Genomic DNA, 21,394 nt, shown 5'->3' with positions numbered 1-21,394 from the left:
TAAAGTTCTAAGGTTATATTAGAACAACAGTTACTTCCAACCTCTTAACATATAAGAACTACTTTTAAAGGTAAACAAATTCCAAAGACTGTTCCTTTAGTAGCAGTGTTTCTTTTGGTATCCATTCAGTTAGAATATTATTTTTAAAACTATAAACTATGTAACGCAGTTAAGTACATTTCTATGTACTTGCATGCTTTTAACAGTTTACTCCTATGTGCAAACCATTACTTAACCATTACTTATTCAACCTAAAGACCAGCAATTGTACAGCCTTTTTGCCCCTAACGTAATGATGTATACTGGCATGAGTAGAGTAGAACCAACCAGTCTAAGAGCACAGTTATGATAGATTCCAGTCAGGCCCTATTAAAGATCCAGCAGCTCTCAATTCCACCCAACTGATGAGAAGCAAAGAACCATTATTAAAGATCTTGCTCAGTGAACATAAAGATTCTATGACTCCCTGCAATAATTTCATTGCCAGCTCCCCACGGAGGGTCTGTAGCCGCAAAGCTGGGAACCACTGCTTTAAAGCTTACTTTATAAAACAGAAATTTACTTCATTTAGAATAAGCAGAACTCTGCTCATCATCCATAAAACTCTTAGTTTTATCTCTTAGTTTCTATAAATAACAGTACTCTTCCATTTCCTAGTTCTATTTTGACTAGCGCTCTTGGTTACTGCTTTTTGATTTGCTTTTATTTCTAACATTCCTCTTTTTTAATACTGCACATTCATCCTGGAAATTGGATCCACAGACATCACTTCTGCCATTTAGCACTCTAAATAAACAAGGTTTTCAAGACGTTTCCCATCTTTAAAAGTTTCAAAGCCTGCTTCTTTCTAAAGAATAAAATCTTAGCCTTTCTGGGAATGCAAGCACCCATGTTTTTGCTCAGGAAAAAGCTTCCTTTGTCTAACAGACCTATAACTCCTTTGCAGTGTACCTGGCAATCTACGAGTCATCCTTCAACGCTCAGGTCAAGTGTCCAGAATCTCCAGACCCTCCTTATCCTCTCTTGATTAAATTACCTATCCCTAATTGGTATTCTCCCATCATAATACCCACCATGCTGTAATATAGTACAGGCATGTACTATATTATACTGTACTATATAAGATATACAGTGTACCTCAAAGGTATTTCCAGTTCAGCTCCAGATCACTGCAATAATGCATTTTTTGGGGGTTTCCCAGTGCAAGTAAAAGTTATGTTTACACTATACTATAGTCTATTAGGTGTGCAATAGCATTATGTCTAAGAAAACAATGTACATACCCTAAGTAAAAAATACTTTATTGCTAAAAAATGCTAAAGGCTCATCACATGAGCCTTTGGTGAGTCTTAATTTGTTTGCTGGAGGAGGGTTTGAAATATTGTGAAAAATACCAAAACGGGACAGACACAAAGTGATCAAATGCTGTTGGAAAAATGGAGTTGATAGACTTAATGCAGGGTTGCTGTAAACCTTCAATTTGCTGAAAACAAAAAAACAAACAAACAAAAAACTTTATCTCTGAAGCACAATAAAAAGAGGTATGACCATACCATGTTTAAACACTTGTACGCTTGCTAGACTATTACAGCTTCCAAGAAGATAATCTTATCCTATTTATCATGTTATTCCCAACACCTATAAAAACAACTTCGCATATAGCCAATGCCTGACATTTAACTGAAGGTATTTGTGCTTTCACATTAAGAAAGACCTGTGGTCTTCTATTACATTGGTTCTTAAGCAGGGGTTCACATCAGAATCACCCAGGGATACATTATACAAAACACACACACACATCCACACACACACATTTACTATAGATTCCACCCTAGAGATCCTCATGCAAGTATGCCTGGAATGAGCCTAGTGCACACATTTTGTGAAAAGCCTTCCCAGATTTTCAAGCTCATAGCTCCAGGAACCACTGCTTTCTATTTATACTACTTTTGTATTAGGTACAGCAAGAAATTCACAACAACTCAATGGCCAGTATATAAGTAAATGTTTATGTATTGGTTAAATGACTAAATTGAGTGGTCTTCATGGAAGGCTACAACCATACAAATAAGCCACTAAATTAAATAAATACAAATGATCTCCTTGAGGAAAGCATCAAGTAATATTGAAAATTTTAGACCCTTATAGTCGTGTGTCTAACTATAAGAGGCAGAAACCTGTAGGTGTCCCTACTTAACCATTGTACTTTTTTTCCTTTGATTCTAATGGAAATCTTATATTTTACTGGGCAAATGACCATGCAGTATAAAAAGCATATTTCTAAGACTTTACTGCAGCTAGGCATGACCATATGAGTAGGTTCTGGCGAATGGAATCCATGCAGAAATAAAATCACCAGCTTCCTGGAAAGTATCCTTAAAAAGGAAGCATGTCCCTCATTCTCCTTCCCTCCTCTGGATGCAGATATAAGGCTGGCAGTCATTTTGCACCATGAGGTAATCTTTACTAACTGCCTCACACAGGCGGAAAAGTTGATCCACCATGGAGCTGCCTTATCTGCTTACCCTCCGATTTCATTAATGAGAGAGAAACAAGTATCTGTTTTGTTTTAAGCCACTGTTATTTCATGTTTCCTATCTATCATAGACAGCTGAACCCGACTCGGATTGACTTAAAACTTTTTTTTTAAATCTAACGTCAGAGACATCCACTTTTAAAAAGTAGATTTTGTATCTATATGGTTAAATTTATCTAAATTACTTCTTTTCTTAGTGAAGGCATCAACGATAATTCTAAAAACTGCTATGGAGAATTGGATTTCTACTTATAACCTAGATACTCTCACCTCATTTCCATCCAGAAAAACTTGATCATCATGTGGCTCAAGCTTGAATTTTTTCTTAGTTTCCTTCTTTTTGGGAGTTCCAGGAGTTTCCTCCTATTAAAAAACAAGTTGAATAGAAGAAAACACATTTGTAAACAAGCAAAAAGCAATGTAACATCCATATAGTCAAAGTTTCACTATATGAAACACAGAAATCAGAATTCTCAACCACGGTATTGGTAAGAACCCTAATGCGGTTTAAGTGATTGTTGTGCAGTATTTTAAAATGCTAATACACCAGTAGTAGTGCTAACGTGCAAGTAATAATTTTTTGATTTTTACTTAATTTTAGTTGAAATCACCTTTTTGGATTCTTCCTTTTCACCATCTTTCTTTTTTTCTTTTTCCTTTTTTGTCTTTTCATCCTTTAGATTTTCTTTCTTGCTCTTTTTATCTTCTTCTTTTCCACTGTCAGCTTTTCCTTTCTCTTTTTCTTTTTTTATGTCTTTCTCATACTTCACTTTCATTACTTTTAGTGCCCGATGAAAAAACTGTTTCTTTAAAAGCCTTTGGAAACAAAGATATGACATTATATTCCCTATAAATTACATAAATATAGACCAAAAAGCAAAAATATCAAGACCTGAATAAAATGAGCAAAGGAAGACATACACTGGCAACTCACAAGAGAAATTACAACTAGTAATTACACCTAGTAAGCTCACTGAAGAACAATCAAAAATGTCTAACTGAAAACCTGTGCAGCCAATTAGATTATATGAAAGTTGTCAACCTAATTTTCATTTTTTAACTGTATAATTTAATGAGATTATAGGTTTGGAATTATCCTTAAGTTTTTCTCTAGGTTCATTAGGAGTCATCAAGACTCTGCTTTATTTAAAGTTAAGTCTCAAATTCAAGAGCAGACATAAGTGGTATATAAATATATGGGGAAAATAAATATAACAGTTTAAGAAATGTTAGCAGATTAAAAATGTGCCCATGATCTGACTGATCCAAATACATCCTTCTTGATGTATTTTTCTTCTCTCCATGTATTTCACTATTCAGCCTGTCACTATAATGAAATATCTCCAATTAACTAATGAATAATTAAATATGCTAAGGTGAGATTTCTGGACTCTGAAAACAACTCTTCATAGTATCAAGTTGAAAACTGTACAATATATGTAGCAAAACAATACCATGTGTTCCTTGCTTCACTAATTTCTCTCAATAAACTGATCTTTCTTCTATTTAGCAGGGGAGTTTTTTGTTTGCTTGTTTTTTAATATTCCTACTTCAGGGCATTTCCACTGGCTATTCCCTTTACCTAGAATGCTCTTCCCCCAAATAAGCATGTCCTTTTGGTTTACTTCCTCACTTCTTTCAAGTCTTCCCTCAAATGTTACCCTCTCTACTAAGCCTACCCTGTTTAAAATTATAAATCTATCCCCCATCCTTCCTCCTGTTTCCTGTTATCCTATCTACAGCATTTATTCTTTTAGTTTAATATACACTTTATAACATGCTTGTTTGCCTCCTTCACTAGACTGTGAACTTCTTAAGAGTAAGAACCTTGCTTTATTCACTTCTTTATCTGATGAATTTAGAAGCTCAGCTGACCCCAAATTAAGTCAACATTGGCTGACTCAATCTTTTCTAATCTTACTCAAGAAACTGGTTTACCCTTACCTTTGTCATCTAAAAGCCATCTTTTCAAATCTTATATTCCAGTTTCACAGTTCCTGATTTCTTTATTCCTGCCTTGATAAAGTACAACTACCAAAACACAACTAGAAGCTAGGTCTCTCTGCCACCATCTGTGCCTGTTAATGGTAACTATCCACCTTTCTATTCAATACCTTCACTGGTGCCTACTCCAGCACATCATACCACTTGCTAACTAGATGCCTCCTTCTTGCCTAAAGACCACCTATTTCTGATCATTATCTTGTGCCCACCTGTGTTCTGACCTGCTTGGCTGGGCTTCTTTCTGCTGCTCAATTAGGTTCACCCCATGAACATCTCCACAAAGCTAACTTCTAGGTCTCCTCATTTGGACTTTTACTTGTTCAGAAGATCTATACAGCATATATAATTATGCCATTATCTGAAACGCCCCCAAAGAATCCATCATTAATATCTGCTACACACATATATATATGTAAACAAGCAAAAATCTGAAATGAGACCCTTAATAATTAACTACTTATGAGTAGAAAGTGAGACTTAAAGAGTAGTGGTGGGTATTTGAATATGAAGGGGGATCTTTAATTTTTACTCTACTTCAGAACTTCTTACAAAAATTTACAATGAAAATATTCTAATCTCTTTGTTTCTGCACTTAGATGATTTCCAGATTTTCTATCAGCATCATTCATTACAACTTCACACATTACTGACCACAGAGGTATTAACACCACAGGCATTAGTTTCTGCAAAACCCCCCACCCCAGTCAATAATGTGTTAATATGAAAATAAAAATACATTTTATTCATTGTATGTTAATTGAAAACCAGCATTTCATACTACAGTTCATATTATAGCTCTCCATATATTAAGAGTACATGTACACACACAGATACTTGAGTATATAGTCTCAAATGGTAATATAATTATCCATGAGGCAACATTATTAGTAATTTGGATTTTCTTCTGTATCATTTTCAAAATTTTTTCAAATTTACTTTAGTGAAAAAAAATGTTCTTAATAAAAAATAAATAATTTTTTAAAACCCCATAGAACTTTAGGAGAAAAAAAAATCCTTCCCTTGACGAGCAGATACAGAAGAGCACAGAATCAGCAGGAACACCTACTACCGTTACTCCTCCTGTACAGCTACCCCAACCCCTTGAAAGAAAAGAAGACTATTAACCAATCAAATTGGTCTTGAGAAGTTCACATTCAGGTAGATGGGTTCAGATATCACCGCTACCACTTAACAAGCTATGTAATATTGGGTAAGTTACTTAATTTTAGTGCATTTCTAAAATGGGGTATAAATGAGAAGCATGTAGATTGTTTAGTGTGGTGCCTGGCATGCATGTTCTCAATGTTAGCCATTACTACTGCTGTAGTAAAATCGTGAATTTCATTTAATATTGATAGTTATGGAAAACACAAACACATTTGGTTTTATAAATAGTTACATTATACTCTCATTCCATTCATTAATAAGTAGAATCATTCACTTATTCCTTGATAGTTCCTTAGAGAATGTCTACTTCAATTCACTCTATGCCTCAAAAAATGAGATGACATTTACTATTGTAATAAAATCAGTGCCTCCATTTATTTAGCTTTAAACACACTGTACAGTACAGATCATCTACATAAACTCTGACATTTTCACAGACTACTCATACTTTCCTATCTCAGTATGTTCTGTGCCCTCTGCCAGGATCAAATGTCCACTCTCCTATTGTTTGCTGGGTAATCACCTATTTCTGTTTCAAAATTTGATTAAAACATTTTCCCTGAGAGGTCATTCTTGAAGTTTCCCCATTTCTGTCTTTCTTACAGAACACACTGTATTGTAATTAGTCACAAATCTTCTCTAACAGATGATAATATGCACTTTGGAGGCAGGAACCAAGTCACAGTTATCTCTGTATTCCTGAAGCCTGGTCTATATGATAAGTATTTCTAGAATAAATGAATGGATTAAAAGCAGCTTGTAAAAAGTTATTAAAGTGCTTATTATTTTTCTTCACCTCTTAATTTTTTTTTACCAGGTTTAATAAACGTTTATTAAATGCCAGACATATGTTTAGGACTTTCACTTATATGACAATGGTGAATGCCCACATTATGCTAATTGCTGTGGAGTTACAATAAAGTATAAAACAGTCCTCCAATTGCCTTCAGATTTAGCGGGCAAGAAATTTAGAAAAACTAACACATGCAACAATTCTATTTAAATAGTTAAGGACTAAACTGTATGCTATTACCTTTATAAATTCTGTAGAACATTAGATTAATGTGGGCTAGAGGATCTGGGGAATACTAAATGGTAGAGATAGAATTTGAGAGATATTTATATTGAGAGGCAGGCAGGATAGAGGAAGAACCATTTGTGGAAAGTGGCAGGTTATTATCAAAGAAAGACCAGAAGAGAGAATGAGTATGGTATATGAATGAGAGTGAGAAGGACACCACTGGACTGGGGGGTTGGAGATGCAAAGTCACTAGGAGGGTTAGGATGATGCTAGATAAAAGGTTGAAGAGTCTGTACTTGAAATAGGTCATAAAGAGGCACATCCTACAGTTTCCTGTTTTCTTGTTTTTCCTTAGACTCCCTCAAGACCACTTCAGAAAATGAGACAGGACAAGTGTCCCTTTGTGGTTTTCCCTGTAGTCAGGCAGGAACCCATGTGGCTGGCCATCATGAGGTCACCATGGTTATTATTAGAAGTGGCTTTGAAAACTTTAGGTAGTTATGCTTCTCTATCTTAGTGCAAAAAGGACACCAAAAGCTTGATATGAATGGGAACAACATATACAACAAAAAGTGAGTGTATTGCTAGGACAATCTCTGTACTCGTTTTTTTGGCTTTTCATATAATGAAGTATCAAGTCTCCTAAAAGGCCAAGTAAAGTGTATTAATACTGGCTGCTCTCCTCAGAGATTTGGGCTCAGATTTAATATTCAAATAGTATTGACAGGTTAATCCTTCATCTTAATTTTTCCTTCATTAAATGCATCATCATTTTGGAGGAGATAGTATAGTGCAGTGGTTAAGGGCATGGACTATGAAGTCAGATTGTTGGATTTAGAATTCTGGCTCAGCCACTTACTAGCTGTGTGACCTTGGGTAAGTGATTTAACTTCTCTGTTTCTGCATTTATAGCACCTTTTAATTTTTACGCTATATATATAAAAAATAAGTCTGTTTTGAGGCAGGCAGGGAAATTTGCACTTTGGAGTTCTAATACACAGACGGCTGTAAAGGAAAATACCGACTACACCACTGTTAGCTAATCCCCGTCCTGACAATGAAATTTCCATTGTTTCTGAAAGGTCCATTAGTGACTCTAGTTTTTGGCAGCTAAGAATTTGTTTTTTTGGCTGTGTAATGTGGCTTGTGGGATCTTAGTTCCCCGACCAGGGATCAAACCTGGGCCCGTGGCAGTGCAAGTGCAGAGTCTTAACCACTGGACTGCCAGGCAAGTCCCTGGCAGCTAAGAATTTTAAGAAATAGTTAATAATTCTTCAACTTTACAGCATTAGAAACCAGGTTGTAAAATAGTGGTTTTTAAGAGGGATCTCATGTGGCTGATACTTTAAATGCTATTAAGCAACATATTAGTAAATGCTATGTGTATCTCCCTACTAAGCATATAAAATAATTTAAAATGTCAAATTCCCACCAATTATAAAATTTAGTGTCACGAAAATAAAATTTGATTTACTAACTTTTTTTTTTTTTTTTTTTTGCGGTACGCAGGCCTCTCACTGTTGTGGCCTCTCCCGTTGCGGAGCACAGGCTCCGGACGCGAAGGCTCAGCGGCCATGGCTCACGGGCCCAGCTGCTCCATGGCATGTGGGATCTTCCTGGACCAGGGCACAAACCTGTGTCCCCTGCATCAGCAGGCGGACTCTCAACCACTGCGCCACCAGGGGAGCCCTACTAACATCTTAATAAATACGTTTAAGTAGTAAATAAACCAAGGGAAAAACTGGAGAAAAAACAAACAAACAAACCCAGCATACTTCTTTCCAAGAGAAAAGTGATTTTTTTTTTTTTTTTGGCTGCTCCATGCAGCATGTGGGATCTTAGTTCCCTGACCAGGGATCGAACCTGTGCTCCCTGCAGTGGAAGCGAGGAGTCCTAACCACTGGACCACCAGGGAATTCCCCAGAAAAGTGATTTTTTTTTTTTTTTTTTTTTTTTGTACACCATTCACCATGAAAAGTTTTTCCCAAAGGAGAAGTATTTATTATAAAAAACATGGATATGTTACTGAACTGTCTATACTTCATCTTGGAATGAAGAAAAGACAGATGTTTCAGCTGCCTTGATTGCACAAGGAATATATTAGCAATCACAAACAAAATAGGGAAGGGTACCTGGCTAATGGCTCAGTAGGCACTGAAAAAACAAAACAAAACATGGACAAAAGGTCTATTGAGAATCCCTGACAAAGTTTTGGAAAAGATTCCCCAACTTTTGCTCTAGAAAAGAAAGAACTTTTTTGTTCATGACAAGCACTGGTATATGATTTTTATTGCTGATCCTTCAGTTCAGTCAGCCTGGCAAATGTACAAATGTAACAGAACAAAAATAGAAGTTATAAAAATATGATAGCCTAACACCAAATAAATGCATTTCCAGAGGTACTGAAGAAATCCAGGTTACATGTAAAAGCTATACTTGAGCTATGCTGTAACAGCACTATACTTAATGATGAAATAGGGAAGGAGCTTCAGGACCACAGAGAATATTTTTAAATTACTATTTATATTATCCTTCACTAAGAAATAAAAACTACCTGTTGCAGTAGTCAACCACAGATTCCCTCGTTGTAAATAAAGCTTCCTCTCCTTTCTTGGCCTTCGCCCACTTTGAATCCAAAAGGCAATCCACTGCTTTTGAAGCTAAAGAAGAAATTTATTATTTTAAATTTAGTATACAGCAAAATTTGTGTCTATCTAAACAAATTCTATAAGGCAAATTTCAACATTCTGGCAACCGAAAATAAAACCAAGTTCAACAGAAAATTTAAGTTTGACACAATCATGACAAATAGTTCCTCAAAACCTCAATTTGTGAAACATACTGATTAAGCATCTTTCTTAAAGTAATGCTGTGAAATAAATGACATTCAAAAATATTAACTAAAGCAAGATAAATTAATGAGAAAATGTTCTTTAAAAAATTCAAAATAAATGTAAATAACACTCATCAAATAATCATAATATGGGATAAACAAATAAAAAAATCTTCCTCTACCACAGTAACAGAAATTCTGTCACCAAGCTTTATTGTAACCCACCAAGGAATAAGCTCTGTGACACAATCTACTGTCATTGGAAGAAGCTAAATACATGAGATGTTAAAAATACACCATGTCTATTTTTATAAAATTTTAAGGACTATCAAAATCATTAATCATAACACTGAAGAGAAGACAAATTTCTTCCCAATAATGGTAATTCAACCTTAACTGATCAGACAGGCAAACTCAACAACTACTGATTTATAAGCTATGGGGCAATATTACAGATAATATTAGCTCATGAAGTTGTTTAGATCATGTGAAGAACAAACACTCCTAAGCTGGTTGTGACACACTTGTTTCACACTGAATTCTATGCCAGAGTTTTACAAAAAGAGTATTGTTAAGTACATGTATTATCTGAATAAAAGTTAGTGTTAGTACTGAAAATAAATCCTATTTAAAAAATTTCCAAGAAACATTATTAAAAAGCACTTTCTTTTATTTTCACTGACATTTTCAATCATGAAAGGAAAGAATAGGACAATCAATTGTCATATGCTCATCATCACTTAGCTTCACCAATCATGCTTGGAGCACATTTTTAAAATATCTACCTATCTCCAAATTAGGTATCTTCATAAGATATGTACACAAATATAATTTTATTGATGTAATCCTACCAATAAAATAATCAACCCGGTGACCCATCATATTGGTGGACTTTGTTGGACAGTTGAATCGAAGAAACTTGGCTACAGCCTTCTCTTCTTTAGATGGTTCACCAACTTCCTGCAAAGTAAGAATATTAATTTAATGTAATCATTTACTTGTGACACTGATACACTGAAGAATAATTTACAGATCTCTTCTGAAAATATTTTTAAGTTTAGTACAGGCCTTTCTTTCAAGTTTTTTCTGGAGCAGACCTGGTAATGTATACAGAAGACAGAATGGAGATTTTTAACATCACGTTTTTCAAATACAAGTTGATAGGGCCCAAACTTGTCTGCCTCTTGGCCTCAGCTACAAGGCATTTATTTTGAGTTGTTTTTCCAGTATGGTAATCCTTTTGTACCAGTTCACCTTCACTCTTGCCTGGTCTCTTTTTAAAAGCCGTAAGGAAATAATTTTAAGAGGTTGTCAATAGTGTGTGCCCAAACGTCAGCGTAAGTAGAAACAGGTGCCGTAAATAAATGTTAAATAACAGCCAAAGCCATGTACCTTGAACAATGGGCAACAGATTGCAGGAGGAGTTCTCAAATTAACCAGACAGCTGTCCCAGTGTGGTCCCAGATACAAACTACTATCAGAGATGCTGAAGATTTGTATTCCCTTCCCTTTCCCCTGTGGTTACAGATTCTAGATACTGTCAGGGAATCTTTTCTCACCTTGCCTTTCTTCTTTTCTTTCTGAACGGGGTAAAGCAAAAATAAAAATGCAATAGACAAATAAATTACAATCTCATTTAAGAACTGATTAATAGAAGGGCACAAAGAGTTTTGGAAAGGCTGCTTTAATCCTTCCCTGTTTTCTTTTTTCCATTCCCTCCTCCAAACTTTCTACCACCTTCATTGTTTATCATTCCCCATCTTGCTTTTATTTCCTTACATTCTGAACTTATGTTCCTGTATACTTATTCTCCCCACTCACATACTGAAGAAAATGAGGTCAGTCTATGTTTGCATATATCTTTTATATATATAGTTTTAGCTGTCTTATTGCTGTAAGCTATTGTAATAAAAGTACTGTCTTTAATTACATGTTTAAGCACAGTACATAGAGCACTCAAGCAATATTTCTAGCAATATACAATTTAAATGTGAATGATTTCAGGAAGGTCTATCTCTTAAGATGAATAAAGTGCCAAATAATAGTAAAGAATTATCTGCCAAGAATCTAGTCTGCTGAGAAAAATTAACGCTGAAGACAGTTATATTTTAGGCAAGACATTCTAATAACACAAAACAGGAAAAATAAATTCTCTAAATCATCTATCTTTACGTCAGTTTTCCCACAAATTTCAAGTTAGTTTGCATTCAGTTATGTTTGTTAAAAATAAGGAACAACTAACAAATCAAAGTTTCAGCTTTAATTTTATCCTGAAGAGGAGTAACTTGTGAGATGAAGCGAAAATCTGTGCCATGGTTGCTGGGTCATCTGGCAGCTACTTCTCATATTTCCTTTGCACTTCCCAACTTCTCTACTTCCAACATCCAATTAACAATGCATGATTCTTATACTCTCGTACTATCCCATTTGTGGGTTACTATTTGTGACAATAAAAATTAAAAGCCTGCACAACATTGTATATCAACTATACTCCAATATACAATAAAAATTTTTTTTAAAAAAGCCCAAACCATTCAATCCAAATGAAGACTATAGTAAAAACCAAATATTTATGTGAATAAAAGACCTTTAGTTTTATATATAAAAACACATATCACAAAAAAAATAGAATCTTAAAAAACTGTAAATTCAAAATTTAACACTCCAAGTTCAGTAACATCTACAATGTTCATAATTATTTAATCTGGGTCCTAGTCACAAAATATAGTTTCTGACAAACTAAAAAGTAAAAATTCTATATTTCGGTTTTTAAAATCACACTAAAATTATTAACATATATGTTAGTATATGTTAAACGATAGCATTTAATTATGTCTGTGTAACGCATTGAATTTCTAGGAGCCTCATCTATTAGTAAATAATATCCTATATATTCATGTACAGCCAAAAAAGTAATACTATATAAATAGCTGGAAATAATGAGATACTATAACTGGCTTTATAGAAACCAATTCTATTTTATAATCACACACATATATGTTCAATTTTTCCCTCGGTTGATACAACTGTTGCCAATTTAAAGATTTATCCAATTAACTGATAACTTGTTACTGGGATATGCTTGATTAAAAATGGTAGGTGGGGGAGAAGACTCAATAAACATAAATTGTTCAAATACACACATACTGTTTACCCTATAATAACTTTGGGTGCTACTGTTAACACCAAAAATTTGTTAAGGCATGATACCTACACTTTGTTACAACTTTCCAAAACAACAACTGTTATTTTCCAAAATGAGTGGTAGAAAAAATATTTTAGGAGTACAAAAGGAGTGAGATTATCAATGTGGATGAGAAGAGCTATGAAAGACCTCTTGGAAAAGGGACCTGGATTTTGAAAGATGAACAAATTTGGGATAAGCTGAATGAATAGCATAAAAATACTGTGGCTAAAGATGAGCATAAAATTTGGCTCTAGTAGAGACAAGTTAGGAAGAATTGTGAGGTTAAGTATGTATAATAGGGCTAAACAGTATTCAAGGCAGTCTAAGAAATTTCAAATTTACTCCTTAAGTCACAGAAACTAGTTTTTGAATAGAAGGAGGACATAATGAGAAAAAAAAAATGACTTAGACACTATTTTGGACCCTGTATGTAGAATTAACTGGAGGAAAAAAGGCACAAGGCAGGAAAATGACTTAGTATTCAAGTAAGATGTGATGTGATACTAGACTAGGAATGGGAAGGATTTTGACATATGAAACATTTCAAATGTAGAACAGATAGGACTCAATGATAAAAGATGAATGAAATGGCTTAGTAAAAGATGTCAGATTTCTAATGTGATCAACTGAAAGGACAGGTTTTCAATTAACAGAAATTTGGGAGGAAGGTGATTCTGGGGGAAAAAAAATCACATCAACTTTAGGCATGACAAGTCTACACTCATACTAACTCTCAAACCATTTACTGAACGCAGGCATACAGGTACTAATCTACTGATTGTTGATAAGAGGCATCAGACGTAAAATCTATTAGAATACCCAAGAAACTGAAAAGTCCATTCTATTATTATATAATAGGGAATCTGATAATACATGAATCCACATTTTAAAACCTCATTTTAACAATTAACTTCAAGTTCACCAAACTCTTTTCCACAACTGCAACAACAGACTAAAGTATTCTATTTGCATTCCCTTCCCCTCCTTGGTAAAGGCACTACACAAAGCAAGAATGAAGAGAACAGACCCAGAAAACATGGACTTGGATAATCTCTCCCAACCAGACACAAAGTTACTTATCCATTGATACTTTCTTAAAGTATCAGTTAACTTTCCTTAAACATCTGACTAGAAAAGTAGTGAATTCTATCAACATACTGGTACAACAGAACTGATTCCTTCCTTGCTCCCCCTTCAAGTTCAAATCCTTAAAAAGTTTCTATTATCCTCTGTGAAATATTATGAAATATTCATTATACCACACATAAGTTATACATACTATAGACTGCCTCTAACAGTACAGGATTTGTGCCATCTTCTGGGGCTTTAAAGCCAGAAAGAAAGACTGTTACAGAAGAGCACCAAGAGAATATGACCTTGGGAAGCTAGTAATATAGAAGAGCCTGCCATGGAATCTTCATTCTCACTGCTCCCCTGCTGCAGGCTAAAACAGTCTTATCCTCTTCCTGTTTATACATTAGACTATAGTACCTCCCTTCTTTGTTCCCTTTTGATGTGAAGAAATCTTCAGAATATTTTCCTAACTTTTCTAGAAACTTTCTGACAAAAAGTGAAGGCCTTTTGCGAATAGCATCACCCACTAATAAAGAGAAACCAGCTCATCAAGCCTTGAATGAAGAAAACTTTGTAGCTCAATGAATGAGTTCAAATGTCTTAGAATGAGGAAGCAAAGAACCAGTACCTTTTGAGGCTGGACTGCCAACCCAAACACCAAAATGCCGGGTGTTGCAACTCTTAATCCAAAATTACAAAAATTGAAAGTTTGGGTAGAACATTCTTTTTAAATTATTTAACAAATACTATTTTTATTTTAGAATACTTCAACACTCAAATACTACAATGAAACTGGGATTACCATTTCTAACTATATATTATTTTTGGTACTTAAGATAATCTTTTTAAGAAAAAAAAATATTAGATCAAGAGTCAGTAAGCCATGGACTTCAATATTACAAAATTTTTGACTTAGAATTTCTTTTCCCTATCCTCCCACCCCCAAAACGACTAGAATTTTTAAAAATTGCTATATTCAATAGAAATAAGCTTAGGTAATAAATAAGCTTGTTGAATGAATTGAGCAAAAGAAAAAGATTAGTTCACCAACTGTCAATCTGTATCTTTATACAAACAGTATAAAATATTTGTGAAAATACAAATAGGTTAACAGGTTAAAATCTGAAAGCTGGAGGAGACCTTAGATAAACTATTTGCTTAAAGTCACACAGTATGTTACTAATAGAGCTTTACAAGAGTCTCTGTATCTTGACTTTGGCAGTGCCCTTCTAAAATCCCACAGCCCCTGCCATTGTAAGCCCTTCCTTAAGCCTCTGGGGGGAGTTTCACTTAGGACTGGCTTTCTGGGTTCCATCTCTTTTCTTCATAAAGTCCCAGAGTCAAGAGCACATAACCCTAAACTTTCCCTTTTCTGAAATTAAGCATATTGGTTCATGATAATGTCAGGGTTTTACTGACAGGGAGACAGATGGGTACAACAAAGTTAACTGAGATGCAGGTATTATAAAATTTCTAGGAATGAATAAGCCATTTCAGTGTCCCAAAACTCAACTAAATACTTTACACATAAGCAGAATATTAAATAGGATGAGTCTCTTTAGCAGGGACAAGTCTCGTTAAGTCTTTTTTGTACAATTTAATATAAAGATTGCAAGATTAAAGTATGTCAAAACTATTTTTATTTTTTATTTTATCAATGGTGTGAACATTCAACTGGAATTAGAAGACTTGGTCTAAATCTGGTTTTACTATCTTGATGAGTGACCCTGGGTCAAGCCACAAATCCTCACTGAACCTCAGTGTATCTGTAAAATGATGTTAATGGTTTAGATCAATATGTTTTATACCTAGTTAATACTTTCAGATATAGGTCCTAAAAGTAGCTTAAGGATGAGGGATAATGGTAGTGAAGTAGTGGGGTACTGAGGTGATAGGGCTTTGGGTCCACCCCTCTGCTTTTACATAAGAGCTGCATTTGTGCAAAAGGATTCCAAAAACCCCTACTATTTGAAAATCATTTTCAACTCACTTACATAAATGCATTTCTTAGAAAACTTACAATTATTTACTTTCAAATGTTTTATTAATTTGAATTGAGATCACTCTCACTTGAGAATCTCAATCATGAAAACTTTGCAATATAACGTCAGTGAACATGTAGCTCACTTTTGGTTTTCAGTGACCAGTAAAGTGAATCCAAGAAGGAAATGTGACAAAATAGTCTTCTTGTTTCCAACTTTGATGGAACACCAGAATTTAAAATTAGGCTACATTAGAAAAAGCATACAGGGCTTCCCTGGTGGCGCAGTGGTTGAGGATCCGCCTGCCGATGCAGGGGACATGGGTTCGAGCCCTGGTCCAGGAAGATCCCACATGCTGTGGAGCAACTAAGCCCGCGTGCCACAACTACTGAGCCTGTGAGCCACAACTACTGAAGCCTGCACACCTAGAGCCCATGCTCCGCAACGAGAAGCCACCACAATCAGAAGCCCGTGCACCACAATGAAGAGTAGCCCCCTGCTCACCGCTAGAGAAAGCCCACGTGCAGCAACGAAGACCCAATGCAGCCAAAAATAAATAAAATAAATTTTTTTAAAAAAGAAAAAGCATACAAATTAACTACTTTTTAAAACCCTGAACTTGTTCATATCAATCATTTCCCCCAATATACAAATTATAATTCAAGGTCAGTAAATCTACTAAACATAAAAATCTTTTCTAAACATGAAACATCAAGTAGCAACAGGAAACTGAGTTAATATTACGGATCTTTTTGCCCAGAGTCTCACAATAGAATTTTTTCTGTAACTTCAACTCTGAACTTGGTCGTTACGTTTTATCTTTTTGTCTAAAGTAATGCCAATATTATAGAGTTTCTGATTCTCTGGAGGAAAAAAAAACCAAGGAATTTTATAAGATATTGTACACTTTTATTAATTTGTTGACACTGCACAGTAGTACTCCAGGTAGCACTCCCAAGATCTCCACAACATTTTACATAGCACAGCTATGTAGAAAACTTGGAGGAGGTGAAAAATGTTATTTATTTTTACTTAGCAGTATACCAGCTTGATTTTTAACAATCAGATCCTCACACACTTACCTAATCCCCAACTAAACAACAGTTAAGTAAATAGCCATTCTTTATGGAACTCAAAGGTTTATTTACTGAATAGATAACTGTTAATCTTTCTTCAGCATATCAGAGTGCTTAACAAAAACTAAAACAAATTATCCTAAAGCCTTCATCCCTGGGGAAGGGGAAAAAGGAGTTACGTGCTAAGCACTCTTTTAATAGCTTTTATAACCTTTAATAACAAGTCACCCACGCACCTATTTTTTGCACAACAACCCAATGAGGATATTTTTTTAAGGTAAATATCCCTTCTTATGGATTTGGAAATAGAGGAAAAAAGTTAAGTAACTTGACCAAAGTTACAGGGCCAATAATTTTTGACACTGGGGTACAAGCAGGCACAAGTTTTAGCTCCCAGTCACTACCACTACTATACAGGTTTTTAAATCTATCTTTCTGCTTAATATGAGATCACAATTGAAATAGAGCAGCTATTCAAAGTGAATTAGAATCACCTTTACAACAATATTAAAGAACAGTTGAAACTGTAAAAACAATGTTTATTTAAGGCCATAAAATGTACGTGTGTAAATATAAGTCCAGGAAGCCCTAATTTGACAACTTCAATACAAACTCTAATAAAAGTATATTTTGTATCCATACCTGACCAATAACACTAGATTTTGAAAGACTAGAAATAGTATAATTAGAAACGTCTTCCATAATAACCTTAAGCCTTGGTTTTATGAACTGTCTGAACTTGGGGGGCAACTGTCCCTGGTCCTCTTCTGTACTCTTTTTGAAACTACTTTCTTATTTCTGCCTAATTCTAAAATTCCAAATTTGCTGATCACTGGCATCTTTTTTTCCCTAGTACTTCAAAGTTTTCAGGAGAATTTTAACCTGCATAGCTCAAATCACCTGTGGTGTAAGTCAGTTAAGTGATAAAAATGGGGGAAAAAAACATTAGAAAGTCATCTAAGCAATGAAATAGTAAGGAACAGAAAGACAATGACGAGAGTAACAATTTGTGATTAGTATATTAACAGTTTACAACACGCCATTAATTTATGACGACATATGAAGGTTTCTAGGCACAGGAGCTAATAAGGAGACAACAGAACATCCTGAATCTAAGATGTTCCCCGTATTTAATCCTCTCGGCAAAGAGCAAGAACAACAGGGGGAAAATTGCAAGGAAGAAATACACAGATGACATGCATGTGGAATGAGGGAGGGATGCTACGTAGGTTATGAGGATGACACACTGGCATGTGAAAGGTTTCTGGGCGGGACCCGCTCGTTGCAGTACCAAGAGAGTTTTGTTTATTTACACTGTGTCGCTGAAAGAAAGCCGGAAAGCTTCAGTTGGACGCTTAAGTTAATAACTGTGAGAAGAAAAGAGGCTGCACGCAAACGAACATCTGGATACGCAGATCGCCGCCTGGGCCCCTGGGGCAGCTGACCAAACACCGATCACTAACCCCTCCTACGGTCCTTCTATCTGCGCACAAAGAACGGGCAGCTTTAGGTCAGTCCTCCGCCTCCTTCTACCCTAATTACCGCGGCCTTAATTTCGGGACAGCTAAGGCGAAAGGATGGCGTGGAGAAGGGAGGGGAAGAGCCCGGGGAGGGTCGGTGTCTGCGCTCGGAGGACGCGGACCGCCCAGCACAGGCCCAGGCCGGCAACGCCGCCGCCACCGCCACCCTGGGCTGGCGGCCGCGCCTCCCGCCTTCCGCCGCTGCCCCAGCACCTCCGCCTCAGTCTCCGCCGTCGCCAACACCGCCCTTCCTCAGGCCCCTCACAACGACTCAGCCCGCACCCCGCGACCTCGCGGGGGAACCCCACCCCACCTCGTCCTCGATTTCGCCCGCCCTTCCCGGGAGCTTTCCCTGCGTCTCCCACTTCCGAGAGTCCCCTATCCCAGGGCTCGGTTTTGGTACCTGAATCCGCTTCTTGTGTCGTCTGCGTTCCGCCATGTTGGCCGCTCCGCCCGGTTCCCTCTGACGTGGAGGTAGGCGGGGGCGGCGGAAATATCGCGAGAGCGAGCCGCGGGGCTGTTATGTAACCTACCGGCTAACGCCGGAGCCGGGAAGCTGTCGAGAGGCCGGAACGAGGCAGGTTCGGCGGGTCTTGGCTGCGCTTTCTCTCCCCTCTTCCCTTGGCTCCTTTTGTTGCAGGAACTGGAAATCGCTGGGACCAGAAGGAAGTTAAGAAGTGAATCAAAGAACAGGAGGACTGGAAAGAGTCTTTGGTTCCCAAACTTGACTGGGCATCTGAATCACCTGGGAAGCTATTAAAATACAGATTCCGGGGGCCCCACGCCCCTCGGAGTCAGTAGGTTTGGGGTGGAGCCTTTTACAGAGGATTTCATGACACCTATGGAATTCTAGACGTCTCTAACTGTGGCACTTCTTTTCTTGCCTGTGAGCCCTGCATCATCTATTCCCCACGTGTAAATTCTCCTAATCCCATTTTGAAGATGGGAAAGCCGAGACAGCTGAGGTGCAGCCATATGAACAGATTTATCTAAGGCTCCACAGTTGGTAGATGGTACAGACGAGACCTAAGCCAAATTATCTCCCCGTACAATATAGGGGGTAGTCGGGCTCATGTGAAACAAACTTTGGATTCCCCATTCCATTTTCCACGTTGCTTCTAGAAACGCATCTTTAGAATCCGAGTCAGAGAGAACTGAGGAAAGTACAAACAACTAATACGATGAATAAGGAGAGAGATTCTAAGAAGTTGGAATTAAGAAGACTGCAGGGTACTTGGAGTCTGGTGAATTACTATTATAACTATTGTTATTTTAGAGCTACCTAGATCAAAGAGAATGGGCTTAAATTGCTAGTAAGTGTTTTAAGATAGAAATTACCATGACTTTAATGGAGATTTTAAGGCATTTTAAATAATAGAAAATTGGGAATTTACAGAAAAGTAAGATGAAGGAAATAAAAATCCCTAACGCTACCATCCAAAGATCTGTTAACAGTTTATTTTCTTCTAGTATTTATTCATACTTTGTGTGTATATATTATATTTCCCCCTTTCCCCCTAATTGAGATCATATTTCATAATATGCCTTTTTCACTTAATGTTATGCTGAGCATATATTATATCTTTAAAAAATTCTTCGTTTCCCATATATATGTAACCTAATAGCAATTAACTATGTAATTAAGGCAAATAATGGCATCTTGATGCCTAGTCTTTTATAAAGTAACATAGCTAACGTTCATTTTTGGACTACGCAATTCTGCAGTCTGGGGACTGGATCAGCAAGTCATTTGGTTCCTTTTCGTTCTATAATCTACAGTCAGGGTGTGTGTAGTCAGAGAGGGGTGAGGAAAAAATGATGATTCTTGCCAATTAACCCAAAACATAACACAGAATATGAAATGTGTTTATTCCTTCAGTCCTCCCCATCCATAATGAGGGTAGATCTGTTTTGTACTGTTTTATTTGGAGAACACTGGATTCTCTTCATAGGAAAGCTAGTTTATAAATGAAAATATTATTGTATTTAATAGATGTTGAGTGCCTGCTAGATGCAAAATGCTAGGTTAGGACTATGATGGGGAATGAAAGCCCTTCGTGGAAAATAACTACCTCTCTAGCTACTGCCCTACCACCGTTTTCTTCAGAAGAGGTTTAATTTACTCTCCCCACGTCTCACTGACATTCACTTCTTAGACTACAGCAATTTGGTTTCTACCTCCACCATCCATTAATAATTCATGTCAAATTGTAGCGTCTTATTAAGGATTTGACAATATTGACCATGCACTTAATTTGTTCTCCTTCTTTGGCATTCATGATATCAGGTTGTTCTTCTGATTTCTCTTTGGCTCCCCTCTCTTTACCTAGCTGTTCAATGTTCCTGGCCACCATGTTTCCATTCTCATCGTCTTCCCTTTTCTCCATGCATTCTGGGGATTCTTATTCATGTTTACAGCTTAATTCCAAAATACTGCATTAATGTTTATTTCTAGTTGTCTTCTGGATATCTCCACTGAATGTCCAACTGGAAATCACCATTCCCCCTCCACAAAACCTGTCTCTTTTACTGTATTTTTAAACTCTGGTAACTGCATCACTGTTCACTTAATCACTCATGCTAGAAACCTTGGAGGTATCTCAACCATGCCAATCAGTAAGCAATCCTGTTGACTCTGCAACTGAGATGTTTGGAATTCTTCCCTTCCTCATCATTCCTATTGCCATTGCTTTGATTAGGTCTTTATCATTTCCTACCTGAAATGTTGTTGCAAAAGCCTGCTAATCGTTCCGCCCCAACTCTACCCTCTCTACACTCCAGACCATCCTCCACTCCCTTGTTAACGACCCGCCAGGCACCATTGCTCAGAGTGTACAGAAACATTAAGGATGGCTAATGTTTGCACATATAACCCAGATGTCACGTTTCTGGGTCCTCCCTCCATTTAATATTTATATAAAAATAGCTCAAGCACTCTTCTCATCACCACATTTATATCTGATGGTAGTAGTGGGGAGTTTCTCCTGGCCACTT

At 36.5% G+C, this 21,394-nt stretch overlaps 1 protein-coding gene across 1 annotated transcript in view; it reads right to left on the bottom strand.

Annotated features, from left to right (window-relative positions):
• The window catches only part of SEC62 (SEC62 homolog, preprotein translocation factor), a 28,433-nt gene extending 9,521 nt beyond the window's left edge, over positions 1 to 18,912 (bottom strand). Inside the window, exons 1-5 of the mRNA XM_059065080.2 lie at positions 18,804 to 18,912; positions 10,413 to 10,521; positions 9,283 to 9,388; positions 3,148 to 3,352; positions 2,807 to 2,899 (exon numbers count right to left, since the gene is read on the bottom strand). Of these exons, the coding sequence (XP_058921063.1) occupies positions 2,807 to 2,899; positions 3,148 to 3,352; positions 9,283 to 9,388; positions 10,413 to 10,521; positions 18,804 to 18,839 (549 nt within the window). The 5' untranslated portion in view covers positions 18,840 to 18,912. The remainder of the gene's footprint in view (positions 1 to 2,806; positions 2,900 to 3,147; positions 3,353 to 9,282; positions 9,389 to 10,412; positions 10,522 to 18,803) is intronic.
• Positions 18,913 to 21,394: the final 2,482 nt, after the last annotated feature.

This window comes from Kogia breviceps, chromosome 5 (genome assembly GCF_026419965.1).
Source record: "Kogia breviceps isolate mKogBre1 chromosome 5, mKogBre1 haplotype 1, whole genome shotgun sequence".
Lineage (NCBI taxonomy): Eukaryota > Metazoa > Chordata > Mammalia > Artiodactyla > Physeteridae > Kogia > Kogia breviceps.
This window is presented reverse-complemented; position numbering and strand designations above follow the sequence as displayed.